Source organism: Rana temporaria, chromosome 2 (assembly GCF_905171775.1).
Source record: "Rana temporaria chromosome 2, aRanTem1.1, whole genome shotgun sequence".
Taxonomy (NCBI): Eukaryota; Metazoa; Chordata; class Amphibia; order Anura; family Ranidae; genus Rana; species Rana temporaria.
In genome coordinates this window covers 342,812,103-342,827,878 of record NC_053490.1, presented here as the reverse complement: position 1 = coordinate 342,827,878, position 15,776 = coordinate 342,812,103, and the positions used below count along the sequence as shown (strand labels likewise).

At 42.6% G+C, this 15,776-nt stretch overlaps 1 protein-coding gene across 1 annotated transcript in view; it reads left to right on the top strand.

The window, feature by feature from the left end:
• The window catches only part of MFSD4A (major facilitator superfamily domain containing 4A), a 176,167-nt gene that overhangs the window by 58,592 nt on the left and 101,799 nt on the right, over positions 1-15,776 (top strand). Inside the window, exon 2 of the mRNA XM_040337542.1 lies at positions 13,669-13,867. Coding sequence (XP_040193476.1) covers positions 13,669-13,867 — 199 coding nt within the window. The remainder of the gene's footprint in view (positions 1-13,668; positions 13,868-15,776) is intronic.

Genomic DNA, 15,776 nt, shown 5'->3' with positions numbered 1-15,776 from the left:
CCGTATCTAACACTTGGCCTGTTAATAGTATGTATCTGCCCTCTGGATGTTTGATTTCCGTTTTTAGAGTGAATGGTGTGGTGCGATGAAAAGCGATAAGGGTTCCCCTTTTTTTGACTGAAGCAGAGGCTGAATAGACTTGTGGATAGGAGGGGTTAAAAAATCTAGGAGTCGTGTTCGTAGTAAAGTGAGTTTCCTGTAGGAAAACAATATGGGCTTTTTTGGCCTGAAATGTTCTGAAGGCCTTGGTTCTTTTCTGTGGCACATTCAATCCCTGTACATTTAACGACAATATATTCAATGGTGCCATGGTAGCTTTACTTCTCTGTCCATCTTACCGTGATAAACCGGAGGACATCTGGCCAGCCCAATCCCTGCAGACTTGGGGAAAGAAAAGGAAAAGGGGTCTATGGGGTATTCAACCTTGAAAAGGAAGGTAAACACAGAAAAAATTTGTAAATAAACAGTCAACAATAAACCAATAAAGTTTGTTAGGTTTACCCGTGGCGGGATGGACTACCCCCGCCAGGGGAAAAGGGGATCCCATCAATCCCCCGCTTAATCTTGCGGGGAACTGAGGAGATCATGGTGGAGCACAGGTTGGTTCCGTGCGGTGGAAAACCGCTGTAAATATGTTCAAGTAAACACCGTCTGAGGTGTTTTTTCTCAACTAAGCTGTTAATAACATTTCGAACAGGATAACACTAACTACTCGCCTTCTGTTGTTTAGGCGAGAGATATGAGAGGGGGTTAACTATCCTTAATTAATTAAATAAAGAGATTGTAGAATTCATTAGCCTATACCAAAGATGTTTTAATTGGATCATGTGTTCCATTGGAATTTTAGGAAAAAATTCCTCAAGTAGGTCCAATAGTTTGGGTAAGATTAGGCTTCTATTGATCAGATATATGTCAGATTGGGTATCTACCTATTGACCATTAAAACAATGCAGATTCTACACACCAAAACTCGCCTTGCGCCTGGACGCTGACTGGGCTACTAGTGCACGAGGTGGTGTAATGTGGTGAAGCAACTTTGGATATTATAACTAGAGGAGGATAAGAGAATGGGTTTTAGAGGTGTCTCTTAGGTCCCCGGGGTGTAATTAAATGGTGTGGGATGTCATAAGTCTGAGGGACCCTGCGAATGAAGGGGCAGGCCTTGTCGTTTCCCCCCCCCCTCCTCCCCACCCTAAGGTGAGGAGGAGGTGAGGAAATAAAAAGTGGGGGGGAAAGTGGAAAAAAAATGGAAAGAAGTAAGAATGTGATAAAGGTAGGAGTGCAAGGTAAAAAATGAAAAATAAGAATCGCAATAAGCGGTGAAAATGAGAATAAAATTGGGTCAAAAGAGAAATTTTTTAAAGTAGAAATAAAAAATAAGAATAAAAAAAATAAAAATAAAAATAAAAAACATCAAGTTCTCAATCCATGCAATCTGTACATCTTTTCTTGTGAAGTGTTCTTGTGACCAGGGGAAGAAGAAATTCATGAGGTCCTCTGGAAGGTGGTCAGTCCATGGTATCCTCTTGGTCTTGGGGTTGAGACACAAATCTTCCTCGCTTGTTTGTGTGATGAGTTCCATTGTTCTTTTCAGGTTGAATGATGCCATTGCGGGAAGATGTTGATGCTGATCTTCTGCGGGAGGAGTTGTGTGTGATACTGTGATCAATGAGCTTCAGATCAATTAAAGCTTGGTGTAATTGATCAGGTGATCTGCACACTATCTTTGAGCCCTGGAATGTAAATCTGAGGGAGAAGGGAAATCCCCATTGGTACTTTATGTTTCGCTGTTGTAATTCCACTAAAAGGGGTTTCATTGCACGCCGTTTGGTAATTGTCAGTTGCGATAGATCGGCGAATATCTGGAAATTGTTTCCCTGGAATGTTAAACTGCTCTTCTCTCTGGCTGCTTCCAGAACCTGCTCTTTTGTTCTGTAGTAGTGGAATTTTGCAATGATATCCCTGGGGGGTCCCTCAGATTTTTTGGGGGCTAATGCCCTATGTATTCTATCAAATTCCAGGCGTTCTACAGGCAGTCCCGGCATTAGCTCCTGACACAGTGCTAGAATGGTACCTGAAAGGTCCAGGACCGTCTCAGGAATTCCCCTGAATCTCAAATTCGATCTCCTGGCGCGGTTCTCAAAATCTTCTAGTTTGCTATGAAGTACCAAGTTCTCCACTTTAAGCGCATCTAGTTCTGATTGGCAATCTTGAGTATAAATTTCAATTTCGTCCATTTTTGCCTCTAAAGTCTCTGTGCGGCAGCCCAAGTCTCTTATTTCCTTAGTTAGACTAGTGGTGATTTGCTCTGAGGTGCGCTTTAGCGCTTTATTCAGCATTTTCTCGAATTGACTTAGGAGCTCTGAGGGGACTGTCTTACTTAATGTAGCTATTTGTGGGGTATTAGACAAGTCCTCCTCCTCACTGTCCGTGTCCATGTTCCTCAGAGAAGCTGCGGATTTCATTCCCTTTAACAAGCATTGCTTGCCTTTCCCCTCAGTATTAGACTCTGAGGTAGCTGAGGTGGCTGAGGAGAATGCCGCCTTTTTTACAGAGCCCTTCATCTGCTGGGCCGTGCTATTAGGGTTGGATTTACCCTTATTTCTGGCACCCCCCAGCACCATATTTCAATAAAATGGTTCTCCTCACCTCCTGGGAACTCGACCCGTCGTTTTCTGTTCGTTTGCAGCTCTATTAAAATCAATTATTTGCGGTTTTCTTTCCCCACAGAGCGGAGCTCTAGTGCAGCATGACTGTGCAGCTAGACCCCGCCTCCTGGCTCCAAGACATCTCTTTTAAAGAAAATTTTGGAGTGCGGCTGTCCAGCTTTTGTTCTTTTGTTTTTTGCATATACGACGGGAAAACCGCTACGGAAACGACGTAAGAACACTGCGACGGGTCCGCGTACGTTCGTGAATTTGCATATCTCGCTGATTTACATATTATGTATCGTAAATCAGCGGGAACGCCCCCGGCGCCATTTTTAAATTGAAAAAAAGATCCGACAGTGTAACACAGTGTAACACTGTCGGATCTAGCCCTATCTATGCGTAACTGATTCTATGAATCAGGCGCATAGATAGGACCAGTGTAAGTCAGAGATACGATGGTGTATCTGTAGATACACCGTCGTATCTCTTTGTGAATCTGGCCCAATGCGTTTACAAAATAGGGGATAGTTTTATTGCATTTTTATAAAAAAATATTTTACTACTAATGGCGGCGATCATTATGGCGGACACTTCGGACAATTTTGACACATTTTTGGGACCATTGTCATTTTCACAGCAAAAAATGCATTGTTTACTGTGAAAATGACAATTGCAGTTTGGGAGTTAACCACAAGGGGGCGCTGAAGGGGTTAAGTGTGACCTCATTTGTGTTTCTAACTGTAGGGGGGTGTGACTGTAGGTGTGATGTCATTTATTGTGTTTCCCTATAAAAGGGAACATGCGATCAATGACGGCGCCACAGCTCTCCCCGTTCTTCAGCTCCGGGGACCGATCGCGGGACTCCAGCGGCGATCGGGTCCGTGGGTCCCGCGGTCATGTTCACAGAGCTTTGGACCGAGTCGCGGGCCCGCGCCGTGGGCACGCGCGCGCGCACCCACGGCTAGGCACTTAAAGAGGACGTACCTGTACGTGCTTGTGCCCAGCTGTGCCATTCTGCCAACGTATATGTGCAGGAGGTGGTCCTTAAGTGGTTAAAGGAAACCCCCGTACGGGGTTTCACGCAGGTGAGCCATTCTGCCCCCGTAAATAGACATGAGCCGGTTGGGAACCGCTTAAGTTCTGTGGAAACAACAAAAACCTAGGCACTTCAAATTGAACATAATAATAAAGCAGAACTGAACTGTATCTAATCACCACAAACTGAAAATCCTATTTAATTTATTTTTAGTATTCAAAGCAAACTTGTCCATCCATTCATTTCTCTATGCTTTATTTTGATGAAAAATACTTTGGTACGGCGGGTATGTGAACCTTTGCTGTATGCTTCTTGGATTCTATTACCTTAGATACATTGGGCCAGATTCAGGTACAATTGCGCCCGTGTAACGTAAGCCGTTTACGTTACACCGCCGCAAGTTTTCAGTTTTAGTGCCCGATCCACAAAGCACTTACCTGGAAACTTGCGGCGGTGTATCGTAAAGACGTCCGGCGCAAGGCGGCCCAATTCAAATGGGGCAGGTACCATTTAAATTAGGCGCGCTCCCGCGCCGGACGTACTGCGCATGCTCAGTTTGCAAATTTCCCGACGTGCTTTGCGCGCAATTACGACGCGCCGACGTGTTGAGAATCGCGACGTGCGTAACGTACTTACGCCGGGAAAACAAAAAAATTCAAAAGCGACGCGGGAAAGATGGGCATACTTTAACATGGTGGAGTAATTTTACACCATGTTAATAGCAGCCCTATCTTTGCGACGGGAATCTAACACTTGCGCCGGCGTAACGACGGGAAAAAACCTTTGTGGATCGCCGTAACTGCTAATTTGCATACCCGACGCTGGTTTACGACGTAAACTCCCCCCAGCGGCGGCCGCGGTACTGCATCCTAAGATCCGACAGTGTAAAACAATTACACCTGTCGGATCGTAGGGCAATCTATGCGTAACTGATTCTATGAATCAGTCGCATAGATACTCTGAGAGATACGACGGAGTATCTGAGATACTCCGTCGAATCTCCTTTGTGAATCTGGCCCATTGTCCTCACTTATAAGGGTTGTTCTTGTGTGTGTATACATGACAATTTTTTAATGACATTTACACAATTATTGGAACTTTGTATAGTAACCACAACAGTATTACTGGAAATATATACTTCTACAGATGCAAGGCAAATTCTGTTTTATTTTCAATGGTAAAATTGTTTATTTTTTAACGTTAATTCCATTCATACACTGGTTTTGCGTTAATGCACACACATTAATTTGTGTTGTTTTTGGGCAACCCATTTAAATGAATCGGCTGCTAATGTACCAAATCATAAAAAAAATGGGACATGTCAGTGGCGTACTAATGGGGATGAGGTGGGGTGCAGTCCACACTGGGTGAGGACTTACTGCTGGCCCTTATTTTCTTGCGTTGCAGTGTACTGCTAGGGTTGCCACCTCATCCCTTTAAACCCGAATACATATGCAGAGGCTTTTTCTGGCTCCCTGACTTTGGATCACTTCAGCCAGCTAGCTGAGGCAAGAAGAGCATTGTCTCTACACCTTGCCTTGGCCACCCATTTAGTTCTAAATTCACTGGTGGGAAGGTCTTGATAAAAATATTGGCAACCAGGCGGACAATTTTCCCATCTCTGGTTAATATAGACCAGACTGGTTTCATGCCAGGGAAATCAACAGATATAAATTTACATAGAGTGTTTACACATCTTCAGCTTCCTTCCACTGAGTCCTCCACTAGGGTAATGGTTACACTAGACATTGAAAAGGCGTTTGATTCAGTGGCGTGGCCTTTTATGGCTCTGGTTCTAGAAGTCATGGGTTTCGAAGAAGGATTCCGCAGGTGGATCGACATTTTATATAAAGACCTGAAAGCACAGATAAAACTTAATGGTGCTCTATCAGCACCCTTTCGTGTTGGAAGAGGTACGAGGCAAGGTTACCCTCTGTCACCGGCTCTCTTTGCTCTGGTGATGGAGCCACTTGCCTCAGCCCTCAGACAAGCAGACAGGGTAAGGGGCATACAAGTGGGTTCCATACACGAGAAAGTTGCCTTATATGCAGATGACCTTATTCTTTCTTAAATGACCCTGCCCAGTCCCTTCAGGAGATGCTGCCAATTCTTTCCAATTTCACTAGCTGCTCAGGACTCAAAGTAAACTGGGGCAAATCCCAAATTTTACAAATCCCAACCTCCCTTTACTATGGACAGACAAAATGAAATACCTAGGTATTTACATCTCTACATCTACCTCTGACTACTATACCCTTAACTTAGAGCCACTAATACAACTGACGAGAGCAAAACTGAAGGCGTGGGCACATCTCCCCCTCTCTCTAATCGGGAGAATTAATCTATTCAAGATGAAGCTTCTGCCTGCTTTTATATATGTTCTCAGACATGCCTCCGTCTGGATACCCAAAAAAGTATTTCTCCTGATAAACACCACTTTACTGTAATTTCTCTGAGGCACCGGTCACCCGAGATTTGGCTGACAGTGCTACAGAGGTTTTGGGGAGAGGGAGGTCTGGCTTGTCCTGACCTCCATTTCTATTTTGTTGCTGTCCTGTTATCCAGGCCTCGACAAAATTCGGGCGCCAGGTCGCAATTGCGACAAGAAATTGTGACCTGGCGCCCGCCGCTAATTGAGGCCACGGCTTTGCGGCCTAGAAGGCCGCGGCCTCATTTACCGGCTGTCGCGGGGAGGTGGGGGCCAACGGAGGTTCAGGATCCTGTGTCTCCATGCGCCCCCACCGCCACGCGATCGTGGCGGGCCCGCAACGGCTGGTAATTTGCAGCCTTGTGAAGGCCCAAGCTGCCTTCTATGACCTGGCGCCATCTGGTGGTGGCCGTTGGCATTACATGTAAAACAGCAGTTGTAATGTGTGTGTTTTTACTGTTTTCACTGCCATCTCCTTCCCTCTAATTAGAACCCCCAAACATTATGTATATTTTTTTATTCTAACACCCTAGAGAATAAAATGGCGATCGTTGCAATACTTTCTGTCACACCGTATTTGCGCAGCAGTCTTACAAGCGCACTTTTTTGGGGAAAAAATACACTTTTTTTAATTAAAAAATAAGACAGCAGTAAAGTTATCCCAATTTTTTTTTATATTGTGAAAGATATGGTTACGCCGAGTAAATTGATACCCAACATGTCACGCTTCAAAATTGCGTCCGTTCGTGGAATGCCGACTAACTTTTACCCTTTAAAATCTCCATAGGCAACGTTTAAAAAATTCTACAAGTTGCATGTTTTGAGTTACAGAGGAGGTCTAGAGCTAGAATTATTGCTCTCGCTCTAACTATCATGGCGATACCTCACATGTGTGGTTTGAATACTGTTTACATATGCGGGCGCTACTCACGTATGTGTTCGCTTCTGCGCACAAGCTTGGCGAGACGGGCGCGTTTTCTGGCTCCTAACTTTTTTAGCTGGCTCCTAGATTCCAAGCACATCTGTCAAACCCTGCTGTTATCCTATGCCCACAACTGGCTGGTCTCAGATGACTCCAACGCAGCGGTGGTCCTGGAAGCAGCAAGTCTATGGTCTTTTAAAGCGCTACGGAACCTTCTTTACTGGGGTCTTAGAGCTCCCTTCCCTATTACAACGGCAATGAGAACGATCCTGAGGGCATGGTTGGTGGCAAATTCCATGCGCCCCATGCCTCCTGGACACATCTCCCCACATAACCATCTTTGGTTTAACCCGCAACTGTCAGAACTTGGGTCCATACCCGATCCCATTGTATGGGCATGCAAGGGCATCAAATATGTGAGTCAGATCTGTACTGAGGGCCGATATTTGATAGATTGAAACAACAATATAACCTACCTAATTCACATTTGTTTAGGTTTTTTCAGCTTAGACATGCCTTTAACACTCAGTTTGAAAATGCACAGGTGGCCTTTTACACCTCAAACCTGGAGCCTTTGCTCAGGGATGAAGCTCTACCTAAACCTTTACCCACCACATACAAAACATTACTTCTTAACATTCACACGGGCCTTGAAAATCTTAAGGCGAATTGAGTGGTCAATTTCCCTACATTAGATACAGAAGATTGGGAGGAAATGTGGGAGTGTCCCTTTTCACAGCTAGTATCGGCTGCAATTCAAAATTCTACATCAAGTGTATTATACGCCCATGCGCCTACACAAAATATATCCATCCAAGCTTCTTGCTGGAGATGCGACCCTCAGCAGACTTCATTCATATTTTTTGGAACTGTCCTCAAATTAAAGTCTTTTGGGCTGAGGTCACTATTTTTATTTTGACGGTCACCACTATTCCTGTGCCATTATCAGTGTAGATATGTCTGTTGGGACTTGTAGAACAGCTGGCCCCTCGCCGGGCAAGCAGAACCCTACTAGGATTATTACTTTATTATGCTCATAAATCTGTAGTACTCTGACGGAAAGCTTTGTCTGCACCCTCAATACATTTTTGGACGAGGTTAGTGAACTTGGCTCTGCCACTATACAAGGCTACTTACCTGTCGCATGGCTGTGCTAAGAAATTCCATAAAATATGGGACATCTGGACGGAATCCCTGTCCACTAATGCAGACTCGATGGATGATTAGTAACGCTCTATTAATTAATTACCTGTAACGACTCAAGTTGCATCTCTAACTTGTAGGCTTCCTTGGGTTGCTTGGTCAATAGCTATGGGGAGGGGGGAGAATATGAATGTGTATATGTAACGTGTACTTAATTTTGTTTAGTAAATAATTAAAATAAGCTATTGGAGTATCTGTGGAAATAGAAGAATACTTTAGATAATCTGCACAGGTGGTTGAGTGTACAGTAGTTTAGTTGTTTATTATTATTTAAGTTTGTGTTTGACCGAGCATGGGTATGCCCAATAGGCTCTGTATTGTATTGTTTTTTTACCTTGAAAATTACAATAAAAACAACTTAAAAAAAAAAAAAAGAACACATATGAACTACACAGGTTCTAAGGCTGATTAAGATGGTAATTAAACTCACTTGGTGCCTTATCTGCATTAAAATTAGCCTCAGAACCTGTGTAATTCATATGTGCTAGGGTTTAGAGGGATGAGGTGGCAACCCTAGTTACTGCCCATGCAACAAACAAGAAAGAAAATGTCAGACGGCTGTGAAACCCCCCAGTGAATCCGCACCCTGTACTTTTGTAGGTGTAGCAGAAATTATAATTTACAGCTACAGCGGAGCTCAGTGTGGAAAGAAGTCCTCTCCCCTGCTTCTGTGACAGAGCTGAGAAGACTTCCTTTCACACTGAGTTTCCGCATATCATCTTCTGAGTGAGAGTACGGTGGCTGTACTGAGGGTACCCTGGGTAGGGTGTCTGTACTGGGGGAAAGATGTGTACTGTGGGGTGTGTACTTGGGGGAGGGGTGTCTATCCCAGGGGTAAAGGTGTCTTCACCGAGAAATTTGTATTGGGAAGGAGGAATTTAGGAATTTTTATTGCAAATGGTTTGGGTATTTTTATTTTTAATTAGTTCATTCCATCTCACTTTTTCATATCTTTCCATATCATTTTCTTCACCATATATATACAGTACATATATTACATATTTTTTTTTATTATTTGTCTTTATATTTGTTATTATTATTTTTCATTTATTCTTTTTTTATTTTAAAAAGTTTCATCACACCATTTTATTACTTTACATTTTTTAACTTTTTATTTTATTTTACACATTATATTTTTCCACTTCATCCACTTTCAATCACATAGCAATTGGAAAACTTTTGCACACACCTGTTACCCCTTTACATATCTGTGTGTCTGCCGATGATGCTTAAATACTCTCCATACGCATGGGATCTCCATGACTAAGCTCTGGGGGGGGGGGGGGGGCGGAGCAAAACATGTTGGGAGTGGGGCCTGGTTGGAGCCCAGGCTGAGGTTGCCACTCTGACACTACACTAGGGATTAGCTCCTCCCTTTTCCTTTGAGCTACAGCAGGAGCCAGAACAAGCTCCATCCTTTGACGTCACTCCCCGTAGAATCTGCAAAATGACCACATACACCCCACAAAGAGCCTGAGCAGCATACCAAGATACCATAGACCACAGGGAATTTGTGGGGGTCGGTCTGTACTGGGGGGGTTTTTGTACTGAGGGGTTTGTACAGGGAATCAGCCTGTGCTGGGAATCTTAATCTTAATAAAGGGGTCTGTGCTGGAATGGAGAGTTTCTCTGTAATAAGGGGTCTGTGCTGGGGGAGACCGGTCTGTATTAAGCGGTCTATGCCAGGGGGAGTGGTCAGTACAAAAGGATCTGCACTGAGAATTTTATTCTTTGGGGGGTTCATCTGTACTAAGGGGTCTGTGCTGAATGGGGTCTGTCTGCACTGAGGAATCTGTGATTGGTGGCTTGGTCTTTGCTAAGGAGTCTACACTGGGGATAGACGGGGATAGTCTGTACTGAGGGGTTTGTGCTCAGGGGGTCGGTGTTGGCAAGGTCAGTCTGTGCTGGGGGTCCATCTATACTAAGGGTTCTGTTATGGGGAATGGCCTGTCAAGTGGAGTCTGTACTGAGGGGGTAGGCTGGGAGGGGGGATTTAAAGATGTTATGAAAGATATGTACTGTGGGGGGTATGGGGGTGGGAGGGATGGGGGTTGTACTGGAAAGAAGGGGTCATTTTGGTTATACTTTGAAAAGTAGCCTGTGCATTACATACTCCTAAACCCCCGCACTATAGACACATTGAAATGGGCACTCTGAGTTCTCTGTGCATTACCGATTTTTGCTGTGTCTGCATCCACCTCAGAGCTACGCACAGGCAGCAGAGTGGATGAAATGACTGCATTGATACATTTGACACGTGGGCTGGGATGTGTGGACAGATATGAATACACAATTTGTCTGGTGTGCTGAGCACGCTGCTATATTTCTCGAGACCATTTATTTATATATACTCTGTATATACAGTATCTCACAAAAGTGAGTACACCCCTCACATCTTTGTAAATAGATTATACGTTTTCATGTGACAACACTGAAGAAATGACACTTTGCTACAATGTAAAGCAGTGAGTGTACAGCTTGTATATAGTGTACATTTGCTGTCCCCTCAAAATAACTCAACACACAGCCCTTAATGTCTAAACAGCTGGCAACAAAAGTGAGTACACCCCCAAGTGAAAATATTTTGTGTGGACACCATTATTTTCCAGAACCGCCTTAACCCTCTTGGGTATGAAGTTCGTCAGAGCTTCACAGGTTGCCACTGGAGTCCTCTTTCACGCCTCCATCACGGAGCTGGTGGATGTTAGAGACCTTGCACTCCTCCACCTTCTGTTTGAGGATGCCCCACAGATGCTCAATAGGGTTTAGGTCTGGAGACATGCTTGGCCAGTCCATCACCTTTACCCTCCGCTTCTTTGGCAAGACAGAGGTTGTCTTAGAGGTGTTGATGGTCATTATTATGTTGGAATACTGCCCTGCGGCCCAGTCTCCAAAGGGGGGGGGGGATTATGCTCTGCTTCAGTATGTCACAGTATATGTAGGCATTCATGGTTCCCTCAATGAACTGTAGCTCACTAGTGCCAGCAACACTCATGCAGCCCCAGCCCATGACACTCGCACCACCATGCTTGACTGTAGGCAAGACACACTTGTCTTTGTACTCCTCACCTGGTTGCTGCCACACACGCTTCACACCATCTGAACCAAATAAGTTTATCTTGGTCTCATCAGACCACAGGACATGGTTCCAGTAATCCATGTACTTAGTCTGCTTGTCTTCAGCAAACTGTTTGTGGGCTTTCTTGTGCATAATCTTTAGAAGAGACTTACTTCTGGGACGACAGCCATGCAGACCAATTTGATGCAGCGTGCAGCGTATGGTCTGAGCACTGACAGGCTGACCCCCCCCATCCCACCCCTTCAACCTCTGCAGCAATGCCGGTAGCACTCATACGTCTATTTCCCCAAAACAATATCTGGATATGATGCGGAGCATGTGCACTCAACTTCTTTGGGTGACCATGGCGAGGCCTGTTCTGAGTGGAACCTGTCCTGTTAAACCGATGTATGGTCTATGCGGTGTCCGATCTGTCCGCCGCAATGTCGCAGTCCCGCCACAAAATAAAAACCCTGATTACCATCATTACTAGTAAAAAAATATATAATAAAAAGGCTATAAATATATCCCCTAGTTTGTAGACACTATGGCCCAGATTCTCGTAGAATGGAGTAAAACTACGGCGGCGTAACGTATCTCATTTATGTTACACCGCCGCAAGTTTTACGGGCAAGTGCTTGATTCACAAAGCACTTGCCTGTAAAGTTGCGGCGGCGTAGCGTAAATCCCCTAGCGCAAGCCTGCCTAATTCAAATGATCCGGGTAGGGGGCATGGATCATTTAAATTAGGCGCGTTCCCGCGCCGAACGTACTGCGCATGCGCCGTCCCTAAAATTTCCTGACGTGCATTGCGCGAAATGACGTCGCAGGGACGTCATTGGTTTCGACGTGAACGTAAATGCGGCCAAGTCCCATTCATGGACGACTTAAGCAAACAACGTAAATTTTTAAATTTCGATGCGGGAACGACGGCCATACTTAACATTGGTTGCCCCTCATATAGCAGGGGCAACTTTACACGTCGCAAATCTAACGTAAACGTATCTTCACTGCGTCGACCGCGCGTATGTTCGGGAATTTGCGTATTTTGCTAATTTGCATACTCGATCGGGAAAACGACGGAGGCGACACCTAGCGGCGAAAAAATAAATTGCATTTAAGATCTGACAGCGTAATAGCCTTACGCCTGTCGGATCTAATAGTTATCTATGCGCAACTGATTCTAAGAACCAGTCGCATAGATACGACGGCCCAGATTAGGACTTACGACGGCGCACATGGCGTTGCGCCGTTGTAAGCCCTTTCAGAATCTGGGCCTATAACTTTTGCACAAACCAATCACTATATACTTATTGCATATTTATTTATTTATTTTTTAACAAAAATATGTAGAAGAATACACATTGGCCTAAACTGATGAATAAATTATTATTATTTTTTTGGGGGGATATTTATTATGGCAAAAAGTAACAAATATTGTTTGTTTTTTTCAAAATTTACGGTCTTTTTTTGTTTTTAGCGCAAAAAAAATTAAAACCGAAGAGGTTATCAAATACCACAAAAACAAGCTCTATTTGTAGGAAAAAAATGACACATTTTGTTTGTAAACAACTCTGCAAGAACGTGCAATTGTCAGTAAAAGCGATGCAGTGCCATATCACAAAAAATGTCCTGGTCATTAAGGGGGTAAATCCTTCCCGAAGTGGTTAAAAAATCAACAATTTCTTTTTTTTTTTCTTACTTTTTCACATGACTATGTATTTTCAGCTCCAGAATTGATTTTGTTCCTTAGTAAATTGTTTTTTTTTCTGTGTTTACTCTAAATTCAGCATATACGATTTATAATTTGTTCTACAAATAACATTTAATATATGACAATGAATTTGCAGAGCACTGTCCTAGCTAAAAAAAAATGCAGCAAATAAAGCTGAGACACTGTGTTTGTCTAATTAAACCCTTGGTCTAAACCATCTGATGAGCTTTCAGCATATCTGAAATGTATGCAGTGCAAAAGATGTGACAAACAAACTGCAGTCCCTCTGTTTCCAGGATTGGAAAAAAAAACATAATAAAAATTCTCCAATATGCCATGACTAAAAAAAAATCGTATTTTTGTCCTGACTATGACAAAGAAAACAATTGTACAAACCACTGTATATACTTTAATAATAATGAGCAATCCAATTAAAAAAAGCTACTGATAATTTTAACATTTGTGGTTCAGTAAAGGCAACTTTTTTGTATGAGTTTTTTTAAAGTTACAAGCTCAATTTGAAATGTTCAAATATTTGAAATGTATACTTTAAGGATAGGTATAGTGCTAACCCATGGATACCCTTATAAAGTAAACATACATCTGTAGATACTCTTCTTTCTTCTGAATACTTTTACCCCTTCTACTATCCACAGGTTGAAGCTGTGTTTGTCTGTCCTTTTCACATCTTCTTTGATCATCTCCATGGTGTTTGTTATAATTCCATTTTGCCGACATGTTGGTGTGCTTGCAGTGGTAATGGCAGTGGCTGGGCTTTCCATGGGGTGCATTGACACAATCTCCAATATGCAACTGGTAAAAATATACAAGCAGGACTCCGCTGTTTTCCTACAGGTAAGAGTTGTGTATTCTATCTGTAAACAGTAAAATATTAAAACAAAGAATGTGTTTTTTTGTTTTTTTATGTTGTTTGATGCAGGTAGCACTTATGTTTTAGAAAGGAAACAAACATATGTTAATCACCTTAGTTCACAGCCACATATAAAATATATAATGAACATTATTACATAATTAGGAAACATTATGCCAACAGAAGTCAACCTGGTTGTATTCTCTCCGTTGTATCATACATCTGGTTGTATCATCACCGTTGTATCATGCATCTGGTTGTATCATCACCTTTATAACTCCAACACGTTCTATTTTTACACTGTCCCTTTAAATTAATTTATTTGTAATCACTTTTATTCCTATTACAAGGAATGTAAACATCCCTTGCAATATAAATAAGGATGACAGGTCCTCTTTATGGAGAGATCTGGGGTCAAAAAGACCCCACATCTCGACTTTACCTTTAAAAGTAAAAGATCTAAAAAATCTTTTGCTTTATAAAAAAAAAAAAAAAAAAGTTTATTTTCAGCCTGGACCAGAAAGGCCATCAAGACATCACTCTGGTCCTCCAAGGCCATAGAGACGATCAAAGACGATCTAGTCTTTTATCACCAATGTGACCAGCCGGCTGCACCATCGGATCTCTGTAAAAACTGTAAGCCAGAGAAACACCGGTGAGCTTCTTAAAGTGTTCCAGCGGCTGAAAAAATAAATAAAATACCAGGGTTATAGCAGATAGCTTTAGTCATAGCCCCAGTAAATCTCTTGCAAACTGCAACATATATATATATATACATAGGGTAAATCCGATTGCCTCTCGGGGGATCAGGAAGGAATTTTTTCCCTTGCTGTAGCAAATTGGATCATGCTCTGCTGGGGTTTTTTGCCTTCCTCTGGATCAACTGTGGGTATGGAGTTGGGTGTATGGGATTGTATTGTGTTTTTTATTTTGTTTGTTTATTTTTTTGTGGTTGAACTGGATGGACTTGTGTCTTTTTTCAACCTGACTAACTATGTAACTATGTAACTATGTAACCTGAAAACAGTGAACGGGGATGCACCGGACCCCTGCTGTGAGCCACATACGAAGATAGTGTGAACCCAGCCTAAGTTTATGAATCTCTTTAAGCTGGCTATAGCCCGATTTTAGAGATTTTCAAACAAAATTTGTACAAAAATTCTCAGTGCATTTGGTGACTTGATGAATGTCATTCCAAAATAGTTGATATATTATTTGATTTAAACATTTGTTTTGGAACAAATTAATTTTTCCAAACCAAAACCACATACACTGTTAGAAATTTGTTCAAGAAAAGATTTCCATCCTCCCCTTCAAATTTTCTCGTCACTGCAGTTAAAAACGAATATCGATTTGTCCTCACTAATGTTTAGAAAATTGATTGAACATTCTTGAAATTAAAAATCTATTCTATTTTATAAGCAGCTTAAGACTGTAGAAAAGTTTGCTTTGTGAGTTTGCATATTGTCTGCTACTATATTCACCTTCTTATACTGCCAAAAAACAAACAAAAAATCATGTTATTACTTATGACATCAAACCAACAATGGAGAATTCTTTGGGTAGAGTATGGCACTGTGATTTGGCTTTGTAATACCTCAAACAGTTGGAAAGATGATGATTTTGGCAGATATCTCATTACTTAAAGTGTTACTAAACCCACAACAGTGAAAATCAGTCTGTATATGCCAGGGGTGTCCAAACTTTTTTCAAAGCGGGCCAGATTTGATGAAGTGAACATACTCGAGGGCAGACCATTTTGCCTGACATTCTTTGAACCATTGAACCTGTACACACGATCGGTTTGTCTAATAAAAACGGTCCGATGGACCGTTTTTATCGGACGAACCGATCGTGTGTGGGCCCTATGGTTTTTTTTTCCCCATCGGTGAA